Source organism: Apostichopus japonicus, chromosome 15 (assembly GCF_037975245.1).
Source record: "Apostichopus japonicus isolate 1M-3 chromosome 15, ASM3797524v1, whole genome shotgun sequence".
Classification (NCBI taxonomy): domain Eukaryota; kingdom Metazoa; phylum Echinodermata; class Holothuroidea; order Aspidochirotida; family Stichopodidae; genus Apostichopus; species Apostichopus japonicus.
The window spans coordinates 11,237,770-11,261,387 of NC_092575.1; the positions used below are offsets into that span (position 1 = coordinate 11,237,770).

General features: G+C 38.9%; 2 protein-coding genes across 7 annotated transcripts in view; one reads left to right on the forward strand and one right to left on the reverse strand.

Moving 5' to 3' along the window:
- The window catches only part of LOC139981511 (uncharacterized), a 28,584-nt gene extending 14,338 nt beyond the window's left edge, over positions 1-14,246 (reverse strand). For 5 of the 6 annotated variants that reach the window (XR_011797871.1, XR_011797869.1, XR_011797872.1 and 2 more), the window contains exons 1-4: positions 14,106-14,246; positions 12,760-12,815; positions 11,635-11,736; positions 11,166-11,251 (exon numbers count right to left, since the gene is read on the reverse strand). Coding sequence is in view for 2 of the 6 variants with exons in the window: in XM_071993957.1 (XP_071850058.1) it covers positions 11,166-11,251; positions 11,635-11,732 (184 nt within the window). In the remaining 4 variants the exon portion in view is untranslated. The remainder of the gene's footprint in view (positions 1-11,165; positions 11,252-11,634; positions 11,737-12,759; positions 12,816-14,105) is intronic. The other variant, XM_071993958.1, reaches the window with a different exon arrangement.
- Positions 1-23,618, forward strand: part of LOC139981507 (uncharacterized) — a 108,171-nt gene that overhangs the window by 30,746 nt on the left and 53,807 nt on the right. The window lies entirely within an intron of this gene.

Genomic DNA, 23,618 nt, shown 5'->3' on the forward strand with positions numbered 1-23,618 from the left:
TTTGCTTTTCCACCTAATTAATAATTTCTGATATTATGGTTTATTTTGTTATTCTGCATTCCATTTCCTTTATATATTCAATGTTAGCTAGTGATATTATTTTCAAACGTGATATTTGTCACTGTCAGTTCAGTGACGTCAACACTTGTGAGGTCTTTTTTCCGAGCTATTTACTTAATACTTTAAATTGTTATTGAGTTATCCTTGGTCAAGCTATAAACAAAATTACACAACTCTTGTTGACACTGTTGAATTGGACAAGGGTTTAGTTTATATTTATACTCACCGAGTGGACAGCAACTGAACGGAGCACTTTGTAACATATTCAAATTGAAAGCTAAGTGATAGAATTAAAATTATTTCAAGAGGTTTTAAAGGGCAAAATAAATCAAACCTTCGTTTAAAAACCCTGCAAGGCAGTATATAAGATTAAAGAAAAGAGGCAGAAAAAGGAGGTCATGCATGCATATTAATGCATTATGTTGATTTAGCTGTGATAACCCATTAACAGAGGTTTGATGGTTTTAACGCATTAATTACTGCAAACAGGGATCTTTACCGTTTTTAGCAGAAGGCGCTGTCATACCGGTCCTAATAGGGATGTGTCTAGGTTCTGGGTCCAAACAGTGACGTACATACGGTTCTGGTTCCTAATGCGCATGATCGATCCCTTTTTTCAGTTTTACAAATATTTTGTAGGCTATAGCACAGCTGTAACGTTCTCAATATATGTACTGGTTGTGAAAATATGTTTAAAGAGATCTCGTCTCCAATTACTTACGAGAAGAATCCCAAGTGTAAGTATATTGTCCATTATATATTTCATTTCGGAGCATTGGATACAATTTTAAAGACGCTCAAAGCTAAATTTTGGTTTAGCGGACGTGATTAATATTACCTCAAAGAAATTTTCTGATTGGTTGATTACCAGATGTGCATGTGTAAACTGTGCTAGTTATAGGAGTGGTTAAAAAACCACATGTTAGTTCGAATATCCCACACTATGTTTGAAAAAGAGAATGCACAGGTACTTTGCCCAGAAGTGAAAGAGATTGCCCAAAGGCATTCTCAGATATTTCAAAGACTGCAGGTTGTCCACTAGATAAGACCGATATGACATTGCTTCACCGTTAATTCTAGACATGACTGATGACCAATAACCGTCAACATATTTTGGCCACACACGGGCAGGTAAACCTATAGAATATGATTTTCAATCCGGGCATAATATTTGTGAATGCATCTGGCAAAAGCAGTGTGAATGATGTCATCATGACAATTGTGTTGAAGTTGTCTTCTTTGTTCTTCTTTATTCATATTAAAATTATGTATTCACTGAGAAAAGTAATATGCTTAGAAGAAGAAGGAAAAAAACCGTTGCACTTTGATGAAGTTTTATATACAGACCAAAAAAAACTTTGCGAATGTATCACATTTCAAGGCGAAATAGACAGAATATGTAAATAGGAGAGTAATACTATATGGTAGCACATCTACCGTGATAATATTTCAACCCTATTGTTTGCTATTTACTTCACCCTCCCCCACCCCCACCCCGCCTCACCAAAAAAACTAGGGAGTGTTAAGCAAGTCAAAATAGGTTAACCATAGGTCTGTGAACCATAAATAGAGACAATGGTCTAAGACATATATGTTAGTACGGCGTGTCCTTAAAGTGTACGTCCATGTCACGCTTCGAAGCAATCATACTGACAGTGAAAAGTGCACTTCCAAATATAACCCAATAGAAACTGGACTGTGATGTGCTTTGCAGCGTCATATTGTCAAACATTGTCCAAAAGGGTGTTGGTTAATATATATATATATATATATATATATATATATATATATATATATATATATATATATATATATATATATATATATATATATATATATGTATATATATATATATATATATATAGATAGATAGATAGATATATATATATGTAATGATGAATTTTCACGAACACATTCATGGACCCCCAAATTCGTGCTTGAAATCATTTCGTTGTCACGATCACTGTTGTTTGAGAAACTAATGTTGCGTCACGATATTATGTACGTTGCACCTTTTTGGTCGTTTGGTTGTTAATGTTGCTAATGTTTCTATAAATATCTCTGTTTTAAACGGTCATGTTTCTGCACATCTGACATGCTCATACGGTTAAATTGATGTGTCTTCGTGACATCAGTTCAGTCTCCTGTTAATGCAAGTCCATAAATACATAGTTCCAAAATAACCAAGCTAGCAAGGGTATTCATCATGATTATGTCAATGGTAATTATGGACAATTACTTGCAAAGAGATTTCAGTGTAATAATAGGGCTGAAAAACTGATATGTCAATGACGTGCAATTATCTCAATGCAAACTGGGCTTGTCTTCTCAAACACGTGGAGCTATAGTATAGGAATACTTTTAGCCAAATACACACACAAATACATAGGCCTACAGTACGTACACCGATGCAACAACCTACTCCAGTTACACCATAAACAAAGATGATATTGTTCTGCAGTGCCTACTGTAAGGGTACGTTTTACTGTAGCTAAATACATACCCAGGGGATTATCAATTACAGTATTCAAGCTCAAATCATGCATTCCACTGTGCTTGTGTTTATTTTCAATAATTCGCGCGCATTGTCAGGTGACTACACGTTATGTATCTCCACTCGTCAATCATCACCGAAATTGGGATTTGGAATATGTTAATGAGCTAAATCGATGATATGTCGATTTAAATAGGTATATGTCAATTTGAGTTGCTAGAAACTGGTATAAGTCCAAGGAATTTGACTTCTACCAATTAATTCGACATATCATCGGTTTAAACTGGTATATGTTGACTAAAATCGGTATATGTCTGTTGTGTTTTTGACTTTAATTGTATTTATATAACTTTTTAGTAAAGCGCCACTCTTTTCCTTTCGACTACTCAGAAATCGTTTTGTTTACAATTTGACACGTTTTTACATCTCAGAAGCATCGCTTGGTTTAGATGCGATCATTTAGCCTTAATCTTACTCATTTTTTTCTAACCTTGGAGGGTGATAGTCTTTTTACCATCCACGCACTCATTCACCAACATATACTTGAATTAAACTGCTGGCAAACGTCCATGATCTTGTCAATGTTTATCTTTGTTTTTGGGTTTGATGGGAAATGGTCGTCTGGCTGAATATCGCCCTGTGTTTTTAGCGCTAGGGTATCACAATAAAAAGACTGAATCAAGGCATAGCAATGGGTACACGATCAGGAAGAAATTTCCGTATTGAGAAAGAACCCAGCGGAGCAGCGGATAAGGAAACAGACAAAATTAAAACAATGGATCACGACATTAGTACAAGGCAACATCGTGAATCAGTTAACGTTGACACAAAATCTGTTAAGTCAAAATGCACTAAAAGCTCAAGCATATATGGATCGTCCAAGAGTTCAGCAGCAATGAAGGCACGAGCTAAGGTTGAATCGGCTCGGACATTGCTCACATATGCAAACAAAGAGGCGGAACTGTTGAAACAAAAGGCAGCACTGGACGCTGATATGCTTATTCTTCAAAGTGAAAAGGTAGCTGCTGCTTCAGCTGAAGCCGCAGTGTATCATGACGAATTACGTGATGCAGATATTCACGAAGTAAATTCCAATCAGCGAATCAGTGATTATATTCAACACCATTTTAGCGATCAGGCGGCTTTAAGAAATCCAATCATCACTCAGACAAGAGCAAAGTACCGGCAAGAGTCTGAAGACCTCGCTAAGTATCTCATTCGGAAAGACTTGGTGAGTTCCAGACTTATTATATTTGACGAGAAACCAGAACATTACAGAGCGTGGAAGGCATCATTTAGAGATGTGATTTAGGACCTTAATTTGTTGCCCAGGGAAGAACTTTTTCTCTTGATAAAATGGCTAGGTGAAAAGTCGTCACTACATGCCAAAAGATTACGCTCTGCTCAAGTTACTAACCCACAAGTGGGATTAGATATGGTATGGCAACGCCTGGATGTTATGGAGCTCCAGAAGTAGTGACGCAAGCATTGTTGAGGAAAGTTGATGATTTCCCAATGATAAACACCAAGGATAACACAAAAATCAGAGAGTTAAGTGATGTTTTGTTAGAACTGGAGTGTGCTATGAGAGACGGAACTCTCCCTGGTCTCAGTTACCTTGACTCGGCCGGTGGGGTGAAGCAAATAGTGGAAAAGCTCCCACCAGGACTTCAAGATAAATGGCGTTCAAAGGGAGCTAGGTACAAGGAAGACTGCAATGTGACGTTCCCACCATTTTCTGTGTTTTACAGATTTGTTCGACAGGAAGCCAAAGTTCTCAACGCTCCTAGTTTTAAGCTAAATAGCTCAGCAGGTAGGTTTGTGTATCCAGAAAGAGTGAAGACACATATCACTGATATGACTGAAAGTTTCAGATGCATGGCGACAAGTGATTATGTTGCTAGACATTGCAAAGTATCGGTGAAGCGTTCTGAATGTGGAAGTGTGAGACACAACACCGCTCTCCATGTTCATCAAGCATTTTTTTTTCGTGTTACACAAGTTACTAAGGGAGATAATGGTAGGGAGCAGAACTCTTCGTCTGTTACCTCTTAGTGCACTGAATTTGTGTTTATAATTTGTGTGGACGCTCTTGTTCGAAGGTATGCCAAGTCAAGGTGAATTCACAATGGAAGGAACATGAAGCTATCAGGGTGTATGCTGTATTGGACGAGCAGAGTAACAGGTCCCTGGCTAAACCACAACAATTTGATGCACTTGGCATAGCATCTACTGCTACCCCTTACACACGGAGGACTTTTTCAGGTATTTTGGAGACTGCTGGAAGGAGAGCTTACAACCTGATGATAAGTTCCATTGATTACAAAGTCAAATTTCACTTGTCATCGCTGATACAGGGTGAGATGATTCCAGATGATAGACAGGAAATCCCAACACCAGATATTGCGAATCATTTTCCCATTTTAAGAACATTGCAAACAAGATACCACCAGTTGACCCGGAAGTGCAGATTTTGTTACTGCTCGGAAGAGATGTCTTGAGGGCCCACAGGATGCGGGAACACATCAACGGCCCCCATGATGCTCCGTATGACCAGCGACTACACTTGGGATGGGTTATTGTTGGAGAAGTGTGTTTGGGCACATCCCACCAGCCCAAACACCACAACGTCTTCAAAACCAGTCTTTACAGTAATGGGCGTACCTCTCTCATGAAACCTTGTTCCAACATGATTCAAGTGAAAGAGAGAATTGACAAGACTAAGAAGAGTGACTTAAACATCACCGGTAACAAAGGATCTACAGGGAAGGTTCAGTTTGGTACAGCAGTATTTGATAAAACAAATGATTATAAGAAAGAAGCCCTTTCTATAGAAGATAACATTTTTCTGGACATAATGGACAAACATGTCCATCAGGATGAAAATGGAAGTTGGGTGGCACCATTATTTTTCCGTCCTGAGAGAAGGCACCTACCAAATAACCGGGTACAAGCACAGAAGCGCTTTTACTCTCTGCGCAAGTCATTGGAGAAGAATTCCACCAAGAAGAATCAGTTTGCGGAGTTTGTTCAAAAAATGTTAGACAATGATCATGCCGAACCTGCCCCTCCGTTAGAAAATGGCAAAGAATGTTCGTATCTCTCCATATTTGGGGTGCATCACCCACAAACGCCTGACCAGATTCGTGTCGTGTTTGATTCCTTCAGCAGAATTTGTTAAATTTCGTTGAACAGTGTGCTACTTAGCGGTCCAGATCTGAACGACTCACTTTTGAGTGTGCTGATGCGTTTCAGGAAGGATCCCATAGCCTTTGCAGCCGACATACAGAAGATGTAGCTTTCTAGTGAAGGAAGATCACAGAGATTCTCTCAGGTTCCTGTGGTTTAAATAACAACGACATGACAAAGGAAATCTCTGAATATCGTATGAAGGTACATGTTTTTGAAAATAGTCCTTTCCCCATCAGTCGCCACTGACTGCTTAAGGAGAGCAGCTCAAAAAGGAAAAAAAATCCATGGAAGTGATGCTAAACAATATGTTGAAAACAAGTTCTATGTTGACGATGGCCTCTCTTCTTTCCCCACACCTCAAGTAGCCATTGACCTTCTGTAAAGGACGAGAGCAATGCAAGCTGAGTCAAACATTAACCTCTATAAAAAAGCTTCAAACAATGGAGAAGTGGTAAAAGCATTTGATGTAGATGACAGAGCCAAAGGCATAAAGGACCTAGATCTATCCTCAGATCCACTCCCGATTCAGCGAAGTTTAGGCATGTTGTGGGACCTGGATACTGATGCATTCACATTCAGTGTTTCTTCAGAAGACAAAGCATTCACAAAGAGATGTGATTTATCTGTCGTCAACAGTTTGTATGATCCCCTTGGTTTGACAGCTCCGATAACTATAAAAGGAAAGGCCCTTTTGAGAGAACTTAGTTCTGAGATCAACAACTGTGACGAGCCTCTCAGGTTTGAAAGAGACGTTGAATGGATTAATTGGATGGAATCCTTGAAGTTGTTAGAAGATGTGCATGTTCCCCGGTGTGTCATTTAATCGTTATTGTCGTTGACTAAAAAGAAGGAATTGTGTATCTTTTCTGATGCTTCTACAGTTGCCATTGGAGTAGTGGCGTACATCAGAGTTGTCAACGAAGAAAGAAATTGTCAAGTCGGATTCTTGTTGGGAAAAGCAAAATTAGCACCAAAACTAGCCCACACAATTCCCCGACTGAGTTATGCGCTGCAGTTTTGGCAGTGGAGTTGTATGAGTACATCAATGATGAAATTGATTTAGAGATAGATACTGTAAGGTTTTTCACAGGCAGTAAGATCGTCCTTGGTTACATTAACAACACTACCAAACGTTTCTATGTTTACGTATAAAATCGAGTAAATCGCATCAGACAGTCAACACGTCCAGAACAGTGGTGTAACGTTGCTACTAAACAAAATCCTGCAGACTTGGCCTCTAGATCCATTGCAGCACATGAGCTTCACGATAGTATGTGGTGTACAGGCCCGGGGTTTCTGTCCCGCCAAGAACTGCTTGAGATGAACAACTATGACCTTGTGCAACCTGTAGCAGATTCTGAAATTCGACTTGCCGTCACTACCATGCTCACAAAAACATCAAATCTTGTTTTAGGTGCTCATCGCTTTGAACGTTTTTCAAATTGGAGAGGCTTGACTATTCGGTCCCCAGATTATAAACACGGCCAATGAAATTTGTGTTTATCGGTCTTCGAATTGTAGGTACTGTGTCGTTATTTAGAGTTATTTGAACTTAAAATGGGTCAATCAGCCGTTTCTATCACAGATTCAAACAAATCTGAATTCAAATTGAATCTGAATGCAGCTAAATAAATTCCAGTTGATTAAAATCGACCGGTTCACAAAAGAACATAATGCGAAAGGGATGAAAGTTTTTCGCTCTGTGAACAGAATACTGTCAGAAAACGAAGACAACATAACTAGCCTATACTACTTTCTTTAGTCTCTGCGTTTTTTGTCCATGTGAATCACTCTACTTCTACGAAATTTGCTGGAAATTATCCCAAACGCAATCATAGATAATAGGTTATATTATTTCTACTAATTATTTCTTTGGCGGGTGTGGGGGGCGGGGTGGGAGGGGGAGATGAAAACATTTGATAACCCTTTTTGTGGAGAATCTCTCCCATGTTAATAATGCTTGACTATTCGGTCCACTGATTATATACACGGCCAATGAAATGTGTTTTTATCGGTCTTCGAATTGTAGGTACCGTATCGTTATTTGGAATTATACTTGAACTTAAAATGGGCCAATCAGCCTTTTTCTATTACAGATTCAAACAAGCACCGTTCTGATCTCATTATTTGTATTATTTGGGACTTTTTCTTGTAATATGTTTCGTAGCCTAGGCTACTGAAAGGGAGACTTGAGAGATTGAATCTGAATACATGAAGAGCACAGATATTTATTTTATTAGGTTTTGCTGTTTCAAGTTACCAATTTTGTTTGAAGACAGTACATACTTTTTCTGATCAATCAATAAAAGTTGAACGTCACAGAACATAGTTCGTTTCAGTTCACTCTGCTAAAAACATGTAAAAACCAATCTTCGGGGTTAAATAAATTCCAGATGATTAAAATCGACCGGTCCACAAAAGAACAGAATGAGAAAAGGGATATAAGTATGAAATACTGTCAGAAAATGAAAGAAACATAAATATCCTGTACTACTTTTTTGATTCGCTGCGTTGTTTGTCAATGTGAAATAAATTGTTCTACTTCTACGAAATTTGCCGGTAATTCTCCCAAACGCGATCATAGATAATAGGTTATATTATTCTATTATTCATTTCTTTTGGGAATGGGGGGGGTGAAAACATTTGATATCCCTGTTTGTACAGAACCTCTCATTTCTTAAGAATGCTTGACTATTCGGTCCCCTGATTATATACACGGCTAATGAAATGTGTGTTTATCGGTCTTCGAATTGTAGGTACCTTATCGTCATTTGGAGTTACTTCAACTTAAAATGGGTTATTTACCCGGTCTTATTTCAATTTCAAACATGCACCGATTTAAAACTCATAATGCTCCCTAGCTTACTAAAATAAAGGACTGAGATATTCTGACAACGGCTTAAATTGTTCTTTAAGTTTAAGACATATGTTGAAAAACTAGCAAACCTGTCGAAAATAATATATAGTAGTTTTGTTAGGTTAGTTTTGTTAGTTGTTTCAAAATAGTTTAGGAAAGCAATCCTTCACTTAAGTCTTTTCTTCACGTATTTCTATTCTAATGATGCTATGCTTCATAAAAAACTATTCCAAAGATACGTTGAAATTGACTTAATGTTAGAAAGGTCACCTGTCTTGATTGTCTACATATTCCTATTAATTTATATAATATACCATTATTCATAGGCATTAACTCTCTATATCCAAGCATAAGGAAAATCCTTTTCCATGTTAAAAAGTCCTACGGTAACATTCTTTTTAAATGTAGATACATTCTGTAGCTTTTGGAAATATAGTGGGAAAATACCCAAACCATTTAACATGGTTACATGCAAATCAAAAATATTTGTTGGAAGAAAAATCACCGTCTTTGTATCATGCAAAATTCGTCTGTAACTTGCTCGTCAATGCCCTTATTTAATTAATGCTGTTTGTATATATCCATTCTATGTTAGTAGGTGGCACATCGGTTTTTCAAATAACTTTCACTTGTCTCAAAGTCTGATTTGGAAGTTGTTCGGATACTGATGCCTAATTTAGTTGTCATAATCTTCTCTATATAATTAATGATCATGCATGGCTGGTCCTGTTTTAACACAATATGTTAGTTCTGAAGTATTTCTATGGTCCCCATATTGTAGGCAATATACTTTCATACCTGTGTTATGGAAGAGGTGTGTTTTAATTTCAGGACCGAGGGCAGCATTCATTAAAGTTGCATGTCAATTTTACCATGCTGAAAAAAGACACATATGCATACTATAGGCAAAGACAGGACCATCTTCAAACTTTGAGAGAAGAAAGAGGGCAGCATGATTATGGCTATAAGCCAAAGAAAATCCCAGGACCGGGTTTTCGGTCCTGTCTTTTCAAAATGTCCTGCCCTTTAAGGTGTGTTTCCCAGCACCGGTCCTGACATTCTGGGTGAGGTGCATTCATACATACATACATACATACATACATACATACATACATACATACATACATACATACATACATACATACATACATACATACATACATACATACATACATACATACATACATACATACATACATACATACATACATACATACATACATACATACATACATACATACATACATACATACATACATACATACATACATACATACATACATACATACATACATACATACATACATACATACATACATACATACATACATACATACATACATACATACATACATACATACATACATACATACATACATACATACATACATACATACATACATACATACATACATACATACATACATACATACATACATACATACATACATACATACATACATACATACATACATACATACATACATACATACATACATACATACATACATACATACATACATACATACATACATACATACATACATACATACATACATACATACATACATACATACATACATACATACATACATACATACATACATACATACATACATACATACATACATACATACAAACATACACACACACATACATACACACACACATACATACATACATACATACATACATACACACATACATACACGCATACATACATACATACATACATACATACATACATACATACATACATACATACATACATACACACATACATACCTACATACATACACGCATACACACCCACACACACACCCACATCCACACACTCTCCGCCTGCATGAATGCATAGGTTACGATTATCATCCGATAAACCAAAAATGGGAAAAGAGCGAGAGAAAAAAACTTAAGTGATATACCTAATATATTAGTTCAGTAATGCTAGAAAAAAGTCATACATTGTAAAATAAGTATCATACATCGGATCGATCATCTGTTTGGGAGAATGGGATTTCATTTTCAGAACCATTTCAAAAGTTTGAGAGGATTAGTAAAGGCTATTTACAATAATATCACTACATAACACTAATAACAGCAACATTTTAGCCTACGCCTGGCGGGAAAAAATATGGTTATTCGAAATGAGTATTCACTTTTTAAATACAGATCACCAAATAGAGCCGTATACATTGTACGCGAATCAGAAATCACAAGTAGATGTTTCCGCATGAATGCAAGATTAATCGATATATGTTTACAAACAATGTTAACAATGACCATTAACACACATATATAATAATACATTTTTCATTTGGTCGAAAATGTGAAACCACATCCTACAAATGTATTCCCATGTCATGTGTCCCCCTTACCATGTTCTTTACATTGTGACGAATAGTTAATCCGCTGTTATTTCAACTCATCTATACAACTCTATCTATATACTGTATCATTGGTGGATAATAACGCTGGAGCGTACACGTCTCAATGACACTGAAATGAAAGGTCTAACACATTCGAGGTGGAAGGGATAGGGGTAGGTGGGGGACAACTTACTTAAATGCTGCTTGTGATTGGCTTGCAAGGGCGGTAAAGACGTGCCACCAAGCAAAGAACTGAAACAGTCCTGACTTCGAATTGCCCTGTAAGAAAAGATAGAGCAATATACATTTAAAAAAGTCAGAGTAAATATTTACTGTTGTGTATACTGTATTTTGTAACTTGTACGCCATAATTGGTTGGTGAAATGTCGTTAAAGGATTTCTTTTTCATTAAAGGGAAGTACTCCTACCATTCATAGGTGCCATTTGTAATAAAAACGTTTGTTATGCAGAACTTGGCTCTCGCCAAATGTTAAGAGCAAATTAATGTTTTGTGAAGATATCGTTGCTTTAATTTAAACAATGTCACTTCATGATGTCGAACTTACCGAATCACACTGTATTTGTATTCTTAATTTGATTTTGACTAACGTCGTTTTAATAAACCTGAATTGTAAACATAGGACTTGTTATTCTAAACTTACCTAAGCTGCTCACAGAAGTTATTATCAATGAGCCATAGAGTAAAGGCCGCGACGTATAGAATCAACGGATAAATCAGAAGAAACTTGGAGTGTGTCATACGTCTGGGAAAAAATAAACAATTATACTGGGTTATAGGAGTACAGGAGGGGAGGGGGGGGGTGATGCGGGGCAATGGTTCAGTAGAGGATGTTTGCTTTGCTTTAAGGTCGGAGAAGGAATATTACGGGTGCACCCCCCCCCCCTCCCTTCAACCTTACACGAAGTACTCATTCGCAAAACCTTGCGTTTAGGGCTACTTAGATAGACGTTATACTCTATATATGCCCCAGAAAGCACCATTTGACTTTTGCATTTTTTTCTGCAGAGGAATGGGAGTCCCACAATAAAACCACGGCAGCACCCTAAATAAAATACTTCATTCTCATTGGGCCCTCCCATAACGACTCTAGTCACTACCTAAATCAGTCAGGGGAACTTTGGAGTTTATTTACAATTTATAACTTTGTCTACTAATCCCTTGTCTACTAATCCCCTTACATCTATCTCTTTGTTTTCACCATGCTCATTAACCTGTCTGTATTCTGTGCGTGTTTTTGTCCCTTCTGTTAGTGTTACTTGTCATTTAGCCTTTGAAGAAGATCCTGCTAGGATCGAAACGTCAGGTCAACTTACTTTTACACATTCTCCTACACAGGCGCTCTAGTGGATAAGCAGTTTGCTAACAGTTTTATTTTATTTTGATTACAATTTATAACTGTAATCTAAATAAGCCTCAGAATGAACCATTTGACGATAAAAGAATGAATTTAATTTTGGGCGGGGGGAGCCCCAACCGGACCCCCAACAAAGGAGGTGGCTTCAATGATCCCAGTGAATCCCACACCTTTAATAATTCCCACCCCTATTTTAATCCTCCATTGAATGACCATTGGATTCGTCAGCATTATACGGAAGCAAATGCAGCGCACTTTTACATGCCAATTCGACAGGTCGAAGCACCTAACCATTATATCGTATTTCTGCATATATCAGTACGATAGGCACCACAACATAGAATGATGTACGAATATACATGTTCAGTATTGTTCTAAGAGTGTAAAGAAAAACATAAGTAATATGATTACCGTGCGCAGTAGAAGGTTCTCCCAATTATGCAGAATGTTACTTAACCAAACGCCGCCTGTAACAAGGAAGAGCAAATAAGGAAATGATCGCAACTCGGTTTACAATATTCGAATACATACTGTAGGCATACCGTACATATAAGAGATGATATTGGCATATGCACTAGGTAGCATACTATACTAATTTCATTGTATTGAGGTGGAACCTTTCACCAGATAATCGTACCCCTCCCCCACCCCACCCGTGTTAAACCGTGTGTAAATTTGTAAACGTTTCTGGAAAGGATATTCCATGAGAATTTACTGACTTAGGACATTACAAAAAAAGCCTAGTTAGGGGTGGGAGGGGGAGGGGTGGGGTCAGGAACCGTCAGACAGTGGTCAGACTATTGTTCTCCGTTTGGGGAATATCATAGGTTAAATGTTATTTGTGTGTGTAGGGGGGGGGGGGTCATAGCGCCGGTAAACAACATATGTAACAACCTTTAAAACATGCCGGTATCTCCGAAACAGTATCACCTTTTACGTAACTGTGTTCTTGGTCACAGCGCTGATAGACAATAGTTTGCTTCTAACTTGTCTAACTTATTAATAATGCTCTTCGTTTTATAGTGATTATACCCATTCCTGCTCTCTGCTATGTCAATACTGACATTGCGTTAACGACGTTAGACCTTTTAGCACAGACTAACAAAGGCGAAAGCTAGAGATTCCAACTTCAAGGATGTCCATTTTGAAATGATATTTTTTCTATATTGATTCGAAAATACATCTTTCGCTTCCGTATTTGACCCCCCAAAAAGTACATTAGCATGTATTTATTGTCAAAGACGAAAGCGAATATACGACAAACCTGATAAAATTATCTGGCACGAGATATTTTATTAATAAAATTGCCCACTCACTAATAGCCGTTTATCTGACGTAAGAGAATTAGGAGAGGTGTTGGGGGTGGGGGATTTTAACAAGTTGCAATTATTATTTAAATAATGCACGATGGCCCCAGTAAACTTGCCGGAAGTTGTCATCTCAGCCCCAACTTATCTCATTCAATAGGTTTCTGATATTTTGCCCCCCCCCCTCCCCACCTCCACCACAACCAAATTTAGACGGACACAGATGAATATCTTGAAACCGTTCAAAATTACATTTCGATGACTAAATTAAAGAAAATTTAATAAAAGCGATATCAAATCAAGAATAACATTATCATTAAAACCGGCTGTCAAGTTTGTATTAGTTACATTTATATAGGGGCAGAAGAATTGAAAATTTAAGTAAAATATCATGACAATATTAGCATTAAAGTAGTCAGAACAATTACAAGTGTCGTCAAGTAAGCTCACCTGGTGAAACGCCGGTTGTTGTAGTATCAAGTATGATATTGACACACATGCGCTATAGAGAACTATCACCACCGCGAGCGGATGGTTTGAGGATTTAGGCGGTGAATTGCATTCATAGCTGTAAAGGACAAGCACAGATGTTTTCCTCTGTCATATATATATGAAGATCAACTCAATAAGATAACGTGGATACAACTAATTTCAAAGATATTCAGAGCGAGATCATTTTAATAATTAATCTTTCACCATTGGTCTGTGGCTCAACTTTGAAATGACAGTAAACAACAGACATGAGAATGACATTCTTCTCGTTCTAGTGTAACTGTGTACATGCAAAATATCTAAACTAAGTTTGTATTGCTATATACCGGCATGGAATGAATTGATGGAGAGGTGGGGGTGGGGATTCAATGGTAACCGGGAGAGGCACCAGCAATTTAAGCAGGGGCACAATACTCGTTGTATGAATCTTGTGGAGTTTTGGTACACATGATAGTGGCTCAGGTGGAGAGGGGGAAGTAATCTGCAAGGTAGGGGACGGGGGGGGGGGGACACGATCCTCTTTGCCCCGGTCCAAGCAGCTGGTCTGATGCTAACATGTGATCATGTGTGATGAGTACGTTAATATCACAACACCAACACGATGACCGTGTGATGAGTACGTTAATATCACAACACCAACACGATGACCTTGTGAAGAGTACGTCAATATCACAACACCAACACGATGACCGTGTGATGAGTACGTTGATATCACAACAACAACAAGATGACCGTGTGATGAGTACGTCAATATCACAACAACAACACGATGACCGTGTGATGAGTACGTTGATATCACAACAACAACAAGATGACCGTGTGATGAGTACGTTGATATCACAACAACAACACGATGACCGTGTGATGAGTACGTCAATATCACAACACCAACACGATGACCGTGTGATGAGTACGTTGATATCACAACAACAACACGATGACCGTGTGTAGAGTACGTCAATATCACAACAACAACAAGATGACCGTGTGATGAGTACGTTAATATCACAACAACAACAACAACACGATGACCTTGTGAAGAGTACGTCAATATCACAACACCAACACGATGACCGTGTGATGAGTACGTCAATATCACAACAACAACAAGATGACCGTGTGATGAGTACGTCAATATCACAACAACAACAAGATGACCGTGTGATGAGTACGTCAATATCACAACAACAACACGATGACCGTGTGATGAGTACGTTGATATCACAACAACAACAAGATGACCGTGTGATGAGTACGTCAATATCACAACAACAACAAGATGACCGTGTGATGAGTACGTCAATATCACAACAACAACACGATGACCGTGTGATGAGTACGTTGATATCACAACAACAACAAGATGACCGTGTGATGAGTACGTTAATATCACAACACCAACACGATGACCGTGTGATGAGTACGTTGATATCACAACACCAATACGATGACCGTGTGTAGAGTACGTCAATATCACAACACCAATACGATGACCGTGTGATGAGTACGTTAATATCACAACAACAACACGATGACCTTGTGAAGAGTACGTTAATATCACAACACCAACACGATGACCGTGTGATGAGTACTACATTGTGAGATGTTTTTCAGGTTCCTGTCATATTACGATTTGTTTCATTGTATTTTTTTGTATTTATTTGGCCACATTAACATATATAACTGTCTAAGGATAACGTTATATTGTACAGACAAGAGAATGATCGGGACGGAGCGAGTTCGGCAAGGGGGGGGGGGGAGCTCAGGGTGGGTGAGTGACCAGTGAATTGCAGGTAGGGTGATCGGGAGAGGATAGATGATCGAGAGGGAAGGGGATTGGAAGATCATGTAGGGTGTCAGGAGGGGTAAATAGGGAGGAAAGTTGAGAACGGGGATCGAGATGGCAGGGGAAGTCTAACAGTGTTTAGATGGAATCTGTAAATACAACTAGTTCATGCTCATATACTACGTTGGCGTAACCTATTATGTTTTGTTCTTTGCTTTTAATAAGTTATGCATAACGACTAAATTGAAACTTTCCACACGGCAGGGGAGGGGGTCTTACATCCCTCGCCATACCTCTGCTTGTTGCTTCTTAGTGGTATATCGTAAAAACTGTTGTGATCAATGGTAGTTCATTCTTAATCAGTTTTATCCTTGTTGACCAACTTTTGTTTGTTGTCATTTCTATGTTGCAGCACTCTCTTTCACGAAGTTTCTCCATATTCCAATTTCCTTTGAGACTATATTGTATTCTCGATATGACTGGGCGAATCTTAAGCTTTACGTCGTTGTTTGGATTTGTAAAGATTACCGTGTCTCTGACACTAATAACTAACTGACTATGTTCTAGGGTGTAAGATATGCATGATTGTGTAGGTTACTTTTAACTTCAGTTAACATTCCCGTAAAGGAACTGAAGGACGTAGCATACACATGGTGGCATGAATTGCCGTATCAATACAAGCGTTAGTTAAACTTGAATCCTCTGAAATATATAAAATATAGGGGTCACGAAAGTTGGTTTCCCCCTTTTGTAAGTTTTTTTCCTATGCTATATTCTGCAAGTTGTAAAGTACAATATGTCATATATGTTGCTTATATAGGCTACACACGTTACATTTTGCGCTATGGAAACAGGATGTTCCACATACAAGGGCGGCGAAACCGGGGGGGCACAGGGGGCACGTGCCCCCCCCCACTTTCCTCCCTCAGGTTAAAAAAATGCCCTTTTTCTACATAAAAATTTTTAAATAAAAAAAAGTTTACAAAGCGAAACCCGAATGAAATATTTTGGGAAGTTTTAAATGTTTAATACCATAGTCGTAGGAGCCCAATTTGATTTGGGGGGCTGTAACGACTTGCCCGAAAATATTCCCAATATTCCCAAAATTTGTAGCGCGCTCCGCGCGCGCTCAACATGTAAATATGAATATCATATAGGCATGCGTCGGTTATTAGGCTACATCGCATTCCAATAACATACAACCATTTGTCGTGTTATTACCCTTCCATATTGGTTATGATGATAATAATATCAGTTTAACCATTGAAAAACACATAGCAAATTATTTTCTTTCAGTAGGTGCCCGAAAAATTCTCAGCATATTGCCCGAATTTTCAAAAAAGTTATTGGTTGGGGGCTGCAGCCCCCCCCCCCACCCCGGCTCCTACGCCTATGTTTACTACCACAAGGCTTCTAACATTCTGGTGAGTGCCATTATGCATATTCAATTTGCCACAAAAATCCTAATGCATTTCCAAAAATGCATTGCTATATTACATTGTGACTTTGTAATAAGCAGAAGCCATTTATAGCCTACTATGAATAATGAGTATAGTTTTAATATCCCATAACCTACCCCGTCCTTTCGTATTTTGACATATTTCATTTGCTTTCATGCATGTATCGATCGCGTGTGCAGGGACTTGGACTTTATAATGATTTCACCTCATTTTGTCTCGAAAGAAAACTTGTTCCGTGTTTCCCAATTTGCACATTAGATATTGCAGTGCTAGTATGCATTGTTTCCTTGAGGGGGGCAGTGGCGGAGCGTCCATACAGTCAGGGGGGCGGATTTAACTTTTTTATTGCGCTCTCATCTATCTATTGACATTTGTCACATTATTTGCAAATTAGCAAGGCCCGGAAAGGGCCATTTCCGGCGATCTAGGGAGTACCTTTACTCAAAAAATGTCTGTTCGCTCCGCGCCAACCTGTGGTGGCGCTCCGCTTAGATAGTGTCGAAAGCGCCCCTACAGACCATTCTCGCCCCCCTGACCAATACCTCTAGCTCCGCCACTGGAGGGGAGGGGGGGTCGCGTTGATGGAGTGATGTGCATACACAAATAAAATAATACAATAACAGTTGGGTACTAAATATCAGGCTGCATCAGTCCAATCGAATTTCTGCAAAGTGCCCTTCGACGTTGGTGCCCCCCAGATGAAAAGTGCTTCCGCCGCCCTTGTCCACATATGCTGACTATGTGCTTCTATTATAATGTGTGTTTGGCTATATGCAGTGCATACGCCATAATATTACGGTCACCATGGCGACCTGAACTAATGGTTTGCTATATGATACCACTTGCTTCTCTTGAACATGAAAAACGGACGACTGCTTTATATATACACTTAACCTTTCATTTTGGCTTCACAAAAGATGGCGCAATTGCTAACAAACGTTCGAAAGATTTTGAATGACACTTTCACGGTTCAACCAAGGGCGGCGGAACCGGGGGGGGGGGGCACAGGGGGCACGTGCCCCCCCCCCCCCCCCCCACACTTTTCCTCAGGTTAAAAATGTGCCCTTTTTCTACATAAAAATTTCAAAATAAAAAAAGAGTTTACAAAGCGAAACCCACGTCGAATGAAATATTTCGGGAAGTTTTAAATGTTAACTACCACAGGCGTAGAAGCCCAATTTATTGGGGGGGGGGGGGGCTGTAACGACTTGCCCGAAAAATATTACCAAAATTTAACATCTTAATGTGCATATCATATAGGCATGCGTTGGTTATTACATCACTTTCACGGTTCAACCAAGGGCGGCGGAACCGGGGGGCACAGGGGGCACGTGCCCCCCCCCACACTTTTCCTCAGGTTAAAAATGTGCCCTTTTTCTACATAAAAATTTCAAAATAAAAAAAGAGTTTACAAAGCGAAACCCACGTCGAATGAAATATTTCGGGAAGTTTTAAATGTTAACTACCACAGGCGTAGAAGCCCAATTTATTGGGGGGGGGGGGGGGCTGTAACGACTTGCCCGAAAAATATTACCAAAATTTAACATCTTAATGTGCATATCATATAGGCATGCGTTGGTTATTACATCGCATGCCAATAACATACAATCATTTGCCGTGTTATAACCCTTCCAAATTGGTTATAATTATTGGGAAAGTCGTTACAATAATAATGATCATAATAATATCACTTTAACCATTGAAAAAAACATAGAAAATTATTTTTCTTTCAGTATTTTGACATATTTCATTTGCTTTCATGCATGTATCGATCGCGTGTGTAGGGACTTGGACTTTATAATGATTTCACCTCATTTTGTCTTTTCCTTGTTTCCCAATTTGCACATTAGATATTTTAGTGCTAGTATGCATTGTTTCCTTGAGGGGTGGGGGGGTAGCGATGATGGAGTGATGTGTATACGCAAATAAGATAATACAATAACAGTTATAAAGGGTACTAAATATCAGGCTGCATCAGTCCAATCGAATTTCTGCAAAGTGCCCTTCGACGTGGTGCCCCCCCCCCCCAGATTAAAAGTGCTTCCGCCGCCCTTGGGTTCAACAATATAATATTACCATGTGTGGACTGAAAGTCATGTTCTTTCGTATCACCGAGAGAATACCGTACATGATGTGTTTATGTTCATCCGAGTTATAATAGCAGGGAACGCCCTAAGTACAAGATGGAACAGTTAAATATGTTGTCATTTTATTGAGAAATTTAGAACAACAATAACCAATAGACCTTATACAGGTCCTCTTTGGTATGTATAGTAAAATCTTACCTGGGTCTTTATTTTCAGGGTCATGTGAAGGCAGAAAGAAGCGACGCCGACAACTGCAAAAAGAAAGGTAGATTTGTAAGAAAAGGGTAAACAGAAACAAAGTAGGACCTGAATTAAAAAAAAAAAAAGTTTATGACAGAACAGAATATTAATATATATGTGAATATATACGTGAGAGGTCAGGTCAGGAAAGGTCTCAGGAGAGATCTCCCTGCCACTGGTAACATGTAGCCCAGTGCCACCTGTCACATGGTCGAGCCCTCGGCGACTAATCCGAGGTCCCCACTCTTAGAGTGAGAGGAGAGAGAGGGGGGGGCTGGACCTCCTGTCAGAATCAAGATCAAAATCTGATTTAAGGGCTCCTTTAGATCGGACTGGAGTCCAAGGAGTCCATTCAGCCTCTACCAATTCACCTTGCCAGTGCGGTAGAGTAGGCAAATCCCTTCATCAATTATGGAAACAAGTAAAAAAGGAGGCCGTAACGCCCATGGCCATAATGGGCCCAGCTCAACTAGGAGAGCTCGGAAACCGGGGAATGGTGATTCTTCTGGCACAACGCCAACAGATGACGAGTTGGATTTAAATCCACATGGAAGATTCAGATCTGATGGAAGTATCAACACTAACCAAACCAACCTATTCATTTGCACATACAATGTGAGAACACTGAGAACGGAAGATGACCTTGAAGCATTACTAGATGAAATTGTTAACATCAAATGGCACATTATCGGTCTTGCAGAAACAAGACGCCCAGGGAATCTTATCAAGACACCACAAGGGGGACATACACTATTCACAACATCAGCAACGAGCAGAAGTTGTAATGGAGTTGGTTTTCTGGTACATAAAGACATTGCACAAAACATATCGGAGTATAAGGAAATCTCAGACAGAATAGCCACACTAAAACTTCAAATCAATAAGAAGCACACCTTAAGAGTGATACAGGTCTACGCACCAACATCAAGCCATGATGAAATTGAGGTTGAAGACTTCTACAACGATTTGGACCAAATCATGTCAACAGATACCTCATCTTTTACAATACTAATGGGAGACTTCAATGCTAAGGTGGGCTTAAGAAGAAGCACAGATGAGAAGGGGATTGGAGCTTATGGAATAGGAGACAGAAATGAGAGAGGTGACAGATTGATGGAGTTTGTAGCAAGTAGAGATTTGGTAATAGGTAACACACTCTTCAAAAAGCCGATTAACAACTACTGGACATGGGAGAGTCCAAATGGCAGAACCCATAACCTTATTGATTTCATATTGTGTGACCACAGAAGACTATTGATGGATGTAGGAACTATACCTAAAGTGGACACAGGCAGCGACCATAGCTTTGTCAGAGCTAAAGTGAGGATCAATAAGAAGTTGGAAAGGATGCGTATGATCAAGAAAGGAAAGTCAAGATCCATAGACATAGAGTTGCTATCAAACAAGCAAGAACAATTCCAGCTTGAGCTCAATAACAAATTTGCTCCACTAAAAGACTTAGTTGAAGATCAGCCACTTAACCAAATATATGAACAAGTATCTACAATATTATTGGAGGAAGCCGAAAAACTGGCAAAGAGACCAAAAACGGCAATCACAACAACAGACAAACAAAAGGAGGAGATCTGGAAATTGAATGAGAAAAGGAAAGAGCTAAGACCCTTCCGACAGCAGACAGTACATAATCAGATTGAATACACAGAGCTAAACAAAACAATCCGTAAGAAAAGACGTGAGCGGAAGAGGAAGATTCGAACTAAGTTAGTACGAGAGACATTGGAGAATAATAAGGGACCCAAAATTATCAACAGAAAACTAGAGGGAGGCAGAAAGCTGCTATCATCAATGAAAGATAAGGATGGGACAGAGATTACTGACAAAACAAAGATAACTCAAGTCATAGAAGATTTCTACAGAGATCTATACAGCACTGACCAACCAGATTGGAGACCGCTTGAAAATTGGTCAGAGAAAGCAGAGGATGTACCACCAATTCTCAAGGCAGAAGTGAGGAATGCAATAGATCAGATGAGAAAAGGTAAAGCACCAGGTGAAGACCATTTGACGGCAGACATCCTGAGACTAGGAGGAGAAGGAACTACCGAGATCCTAACAAAACTCTTTAACAAAATCATGGAACTAGAGGAGATACCAACCCAATGGAATGAAGCAAAAGTCATCATACTTTACAAAAAAGGGGATATGAAGGACATCAAGAATTATCGACCAATCAGTTTGCTGCCTCATCTGTACAAGATCTTCACCAGAGTCATTCTAGCCAGAGTGGAGAAGGATCTTGATGATAAACAACCACGAGAGCAGGCGGGGTTTCGATCAGGCTTCCGGACATCAGACCACCTTCACACCTTAAGCCAAGTGATTGAGAAAGCTAAGGAATACCGGTTTAATCTTTGTCTGGGCTTCATAGATTATGAAAAAGCTTTTGATAGCCTCGACCACCAGTCCTTGCTTCATGCATTGGAAGACCAGATCACAGATAAGAAATACATTCGTCTGGTGAAAGCCATCTATAGAGACCCCAGTGCAAGAATTCATCTGGATGGAGACAAAACCAACATCTTCAAAATTCTGAAAGGTGTGAGGCAGGGTGATCCAATCTCTCCTAAACTCTTTACAGCAGCCTTGGAAAATGCCTTCAGGAATCTAGACTGGCAATCAAAAGGAATTGCAGTGGATGGTGAACACCTGACCCATCTGAGATTTGCTGATGACATACTTCTTCTAAGTCACCAACCACAAGAGCTGCATACAATGATGCAAGAACTAGCCAGAGAAAGCAGAAAGGCAGGACTCAATATGAATATCAAAAAGACTAAAGTAATGATAGGTGACAGAATAAGAGGACATCAGATTACAGTACAGGGGATAGAGATAGAAGAGGTGGACAGTTACATCTACTTGGGCAAAAGGATCTCCCTCAACAATGAAACACCAGGAGAGGTAAACAGAAGAATCCAACTAGCATGGGTCAAATTTGGTAAACTAAGCTTCATTTTCCGTGACCAGGACCTTCCAACATCACTGAAGAAACAAGTTTTCAACCAGTGCATAATTCCTGTACTATCATATGGTGCGGAGACCTGGACAACAACAAAAAAACTGGAAAAGAAGTTGAGAGTGACAGAGAGGGCGATGGAAAGAATCATGATTGGAGTCACAAGGAGAGACAGAGTAACCAACCAAAACTTGAGAGAGAAAACCAATGTCCAAGACATCATAAAGGAAATCAAAGTCAAGAAATGGCGATGGGCCGGCCATTTGGCCAGGCAACATGATAACAGATGGACAAAGAAAATTACCATCTGGACCCCAAGAACTTGTGTCAGAAGGAGAGGCAGGCAGAGTAGAAGATGGACAGATGAACTCAGAGAATTTACAGGTGTTCTATGGCAAAGGAGAGCACAGGACAGATGGAAATGGAAAATCGATGAAGAGGCCTTCCTCCTGCAGTGGAGTGAAATAGGCTAGAAAGACGTGAATATATATTTGAATATATGAATATATATATTATGATGTGCGTGTGTATGTGCGTGTATGAGTGTATGTATATATATATATATATATATATATATATATATATACATATATATATTTATATATATATATATATATATATATATATATATATATATATATATATATATATATATATATATACATATATATATATATATATATATATATACATACATACACACATACACGCACCCACACACACACACACGCACACACGCCTGCAAGACTACGAAGGTTAAGTAAAAGGGAAAGTTGACAAAACAACTTTGGGCAAAATTAGGAACATGGAACATTCACTTTCGATACAGTTTTTCTTTCATACGGAAGATTAAAAGTACCATCAACATAAGAAAATCTTTGCCCCATAAGTTGACATTTTTCAGTAAATTGTTTAGATAAC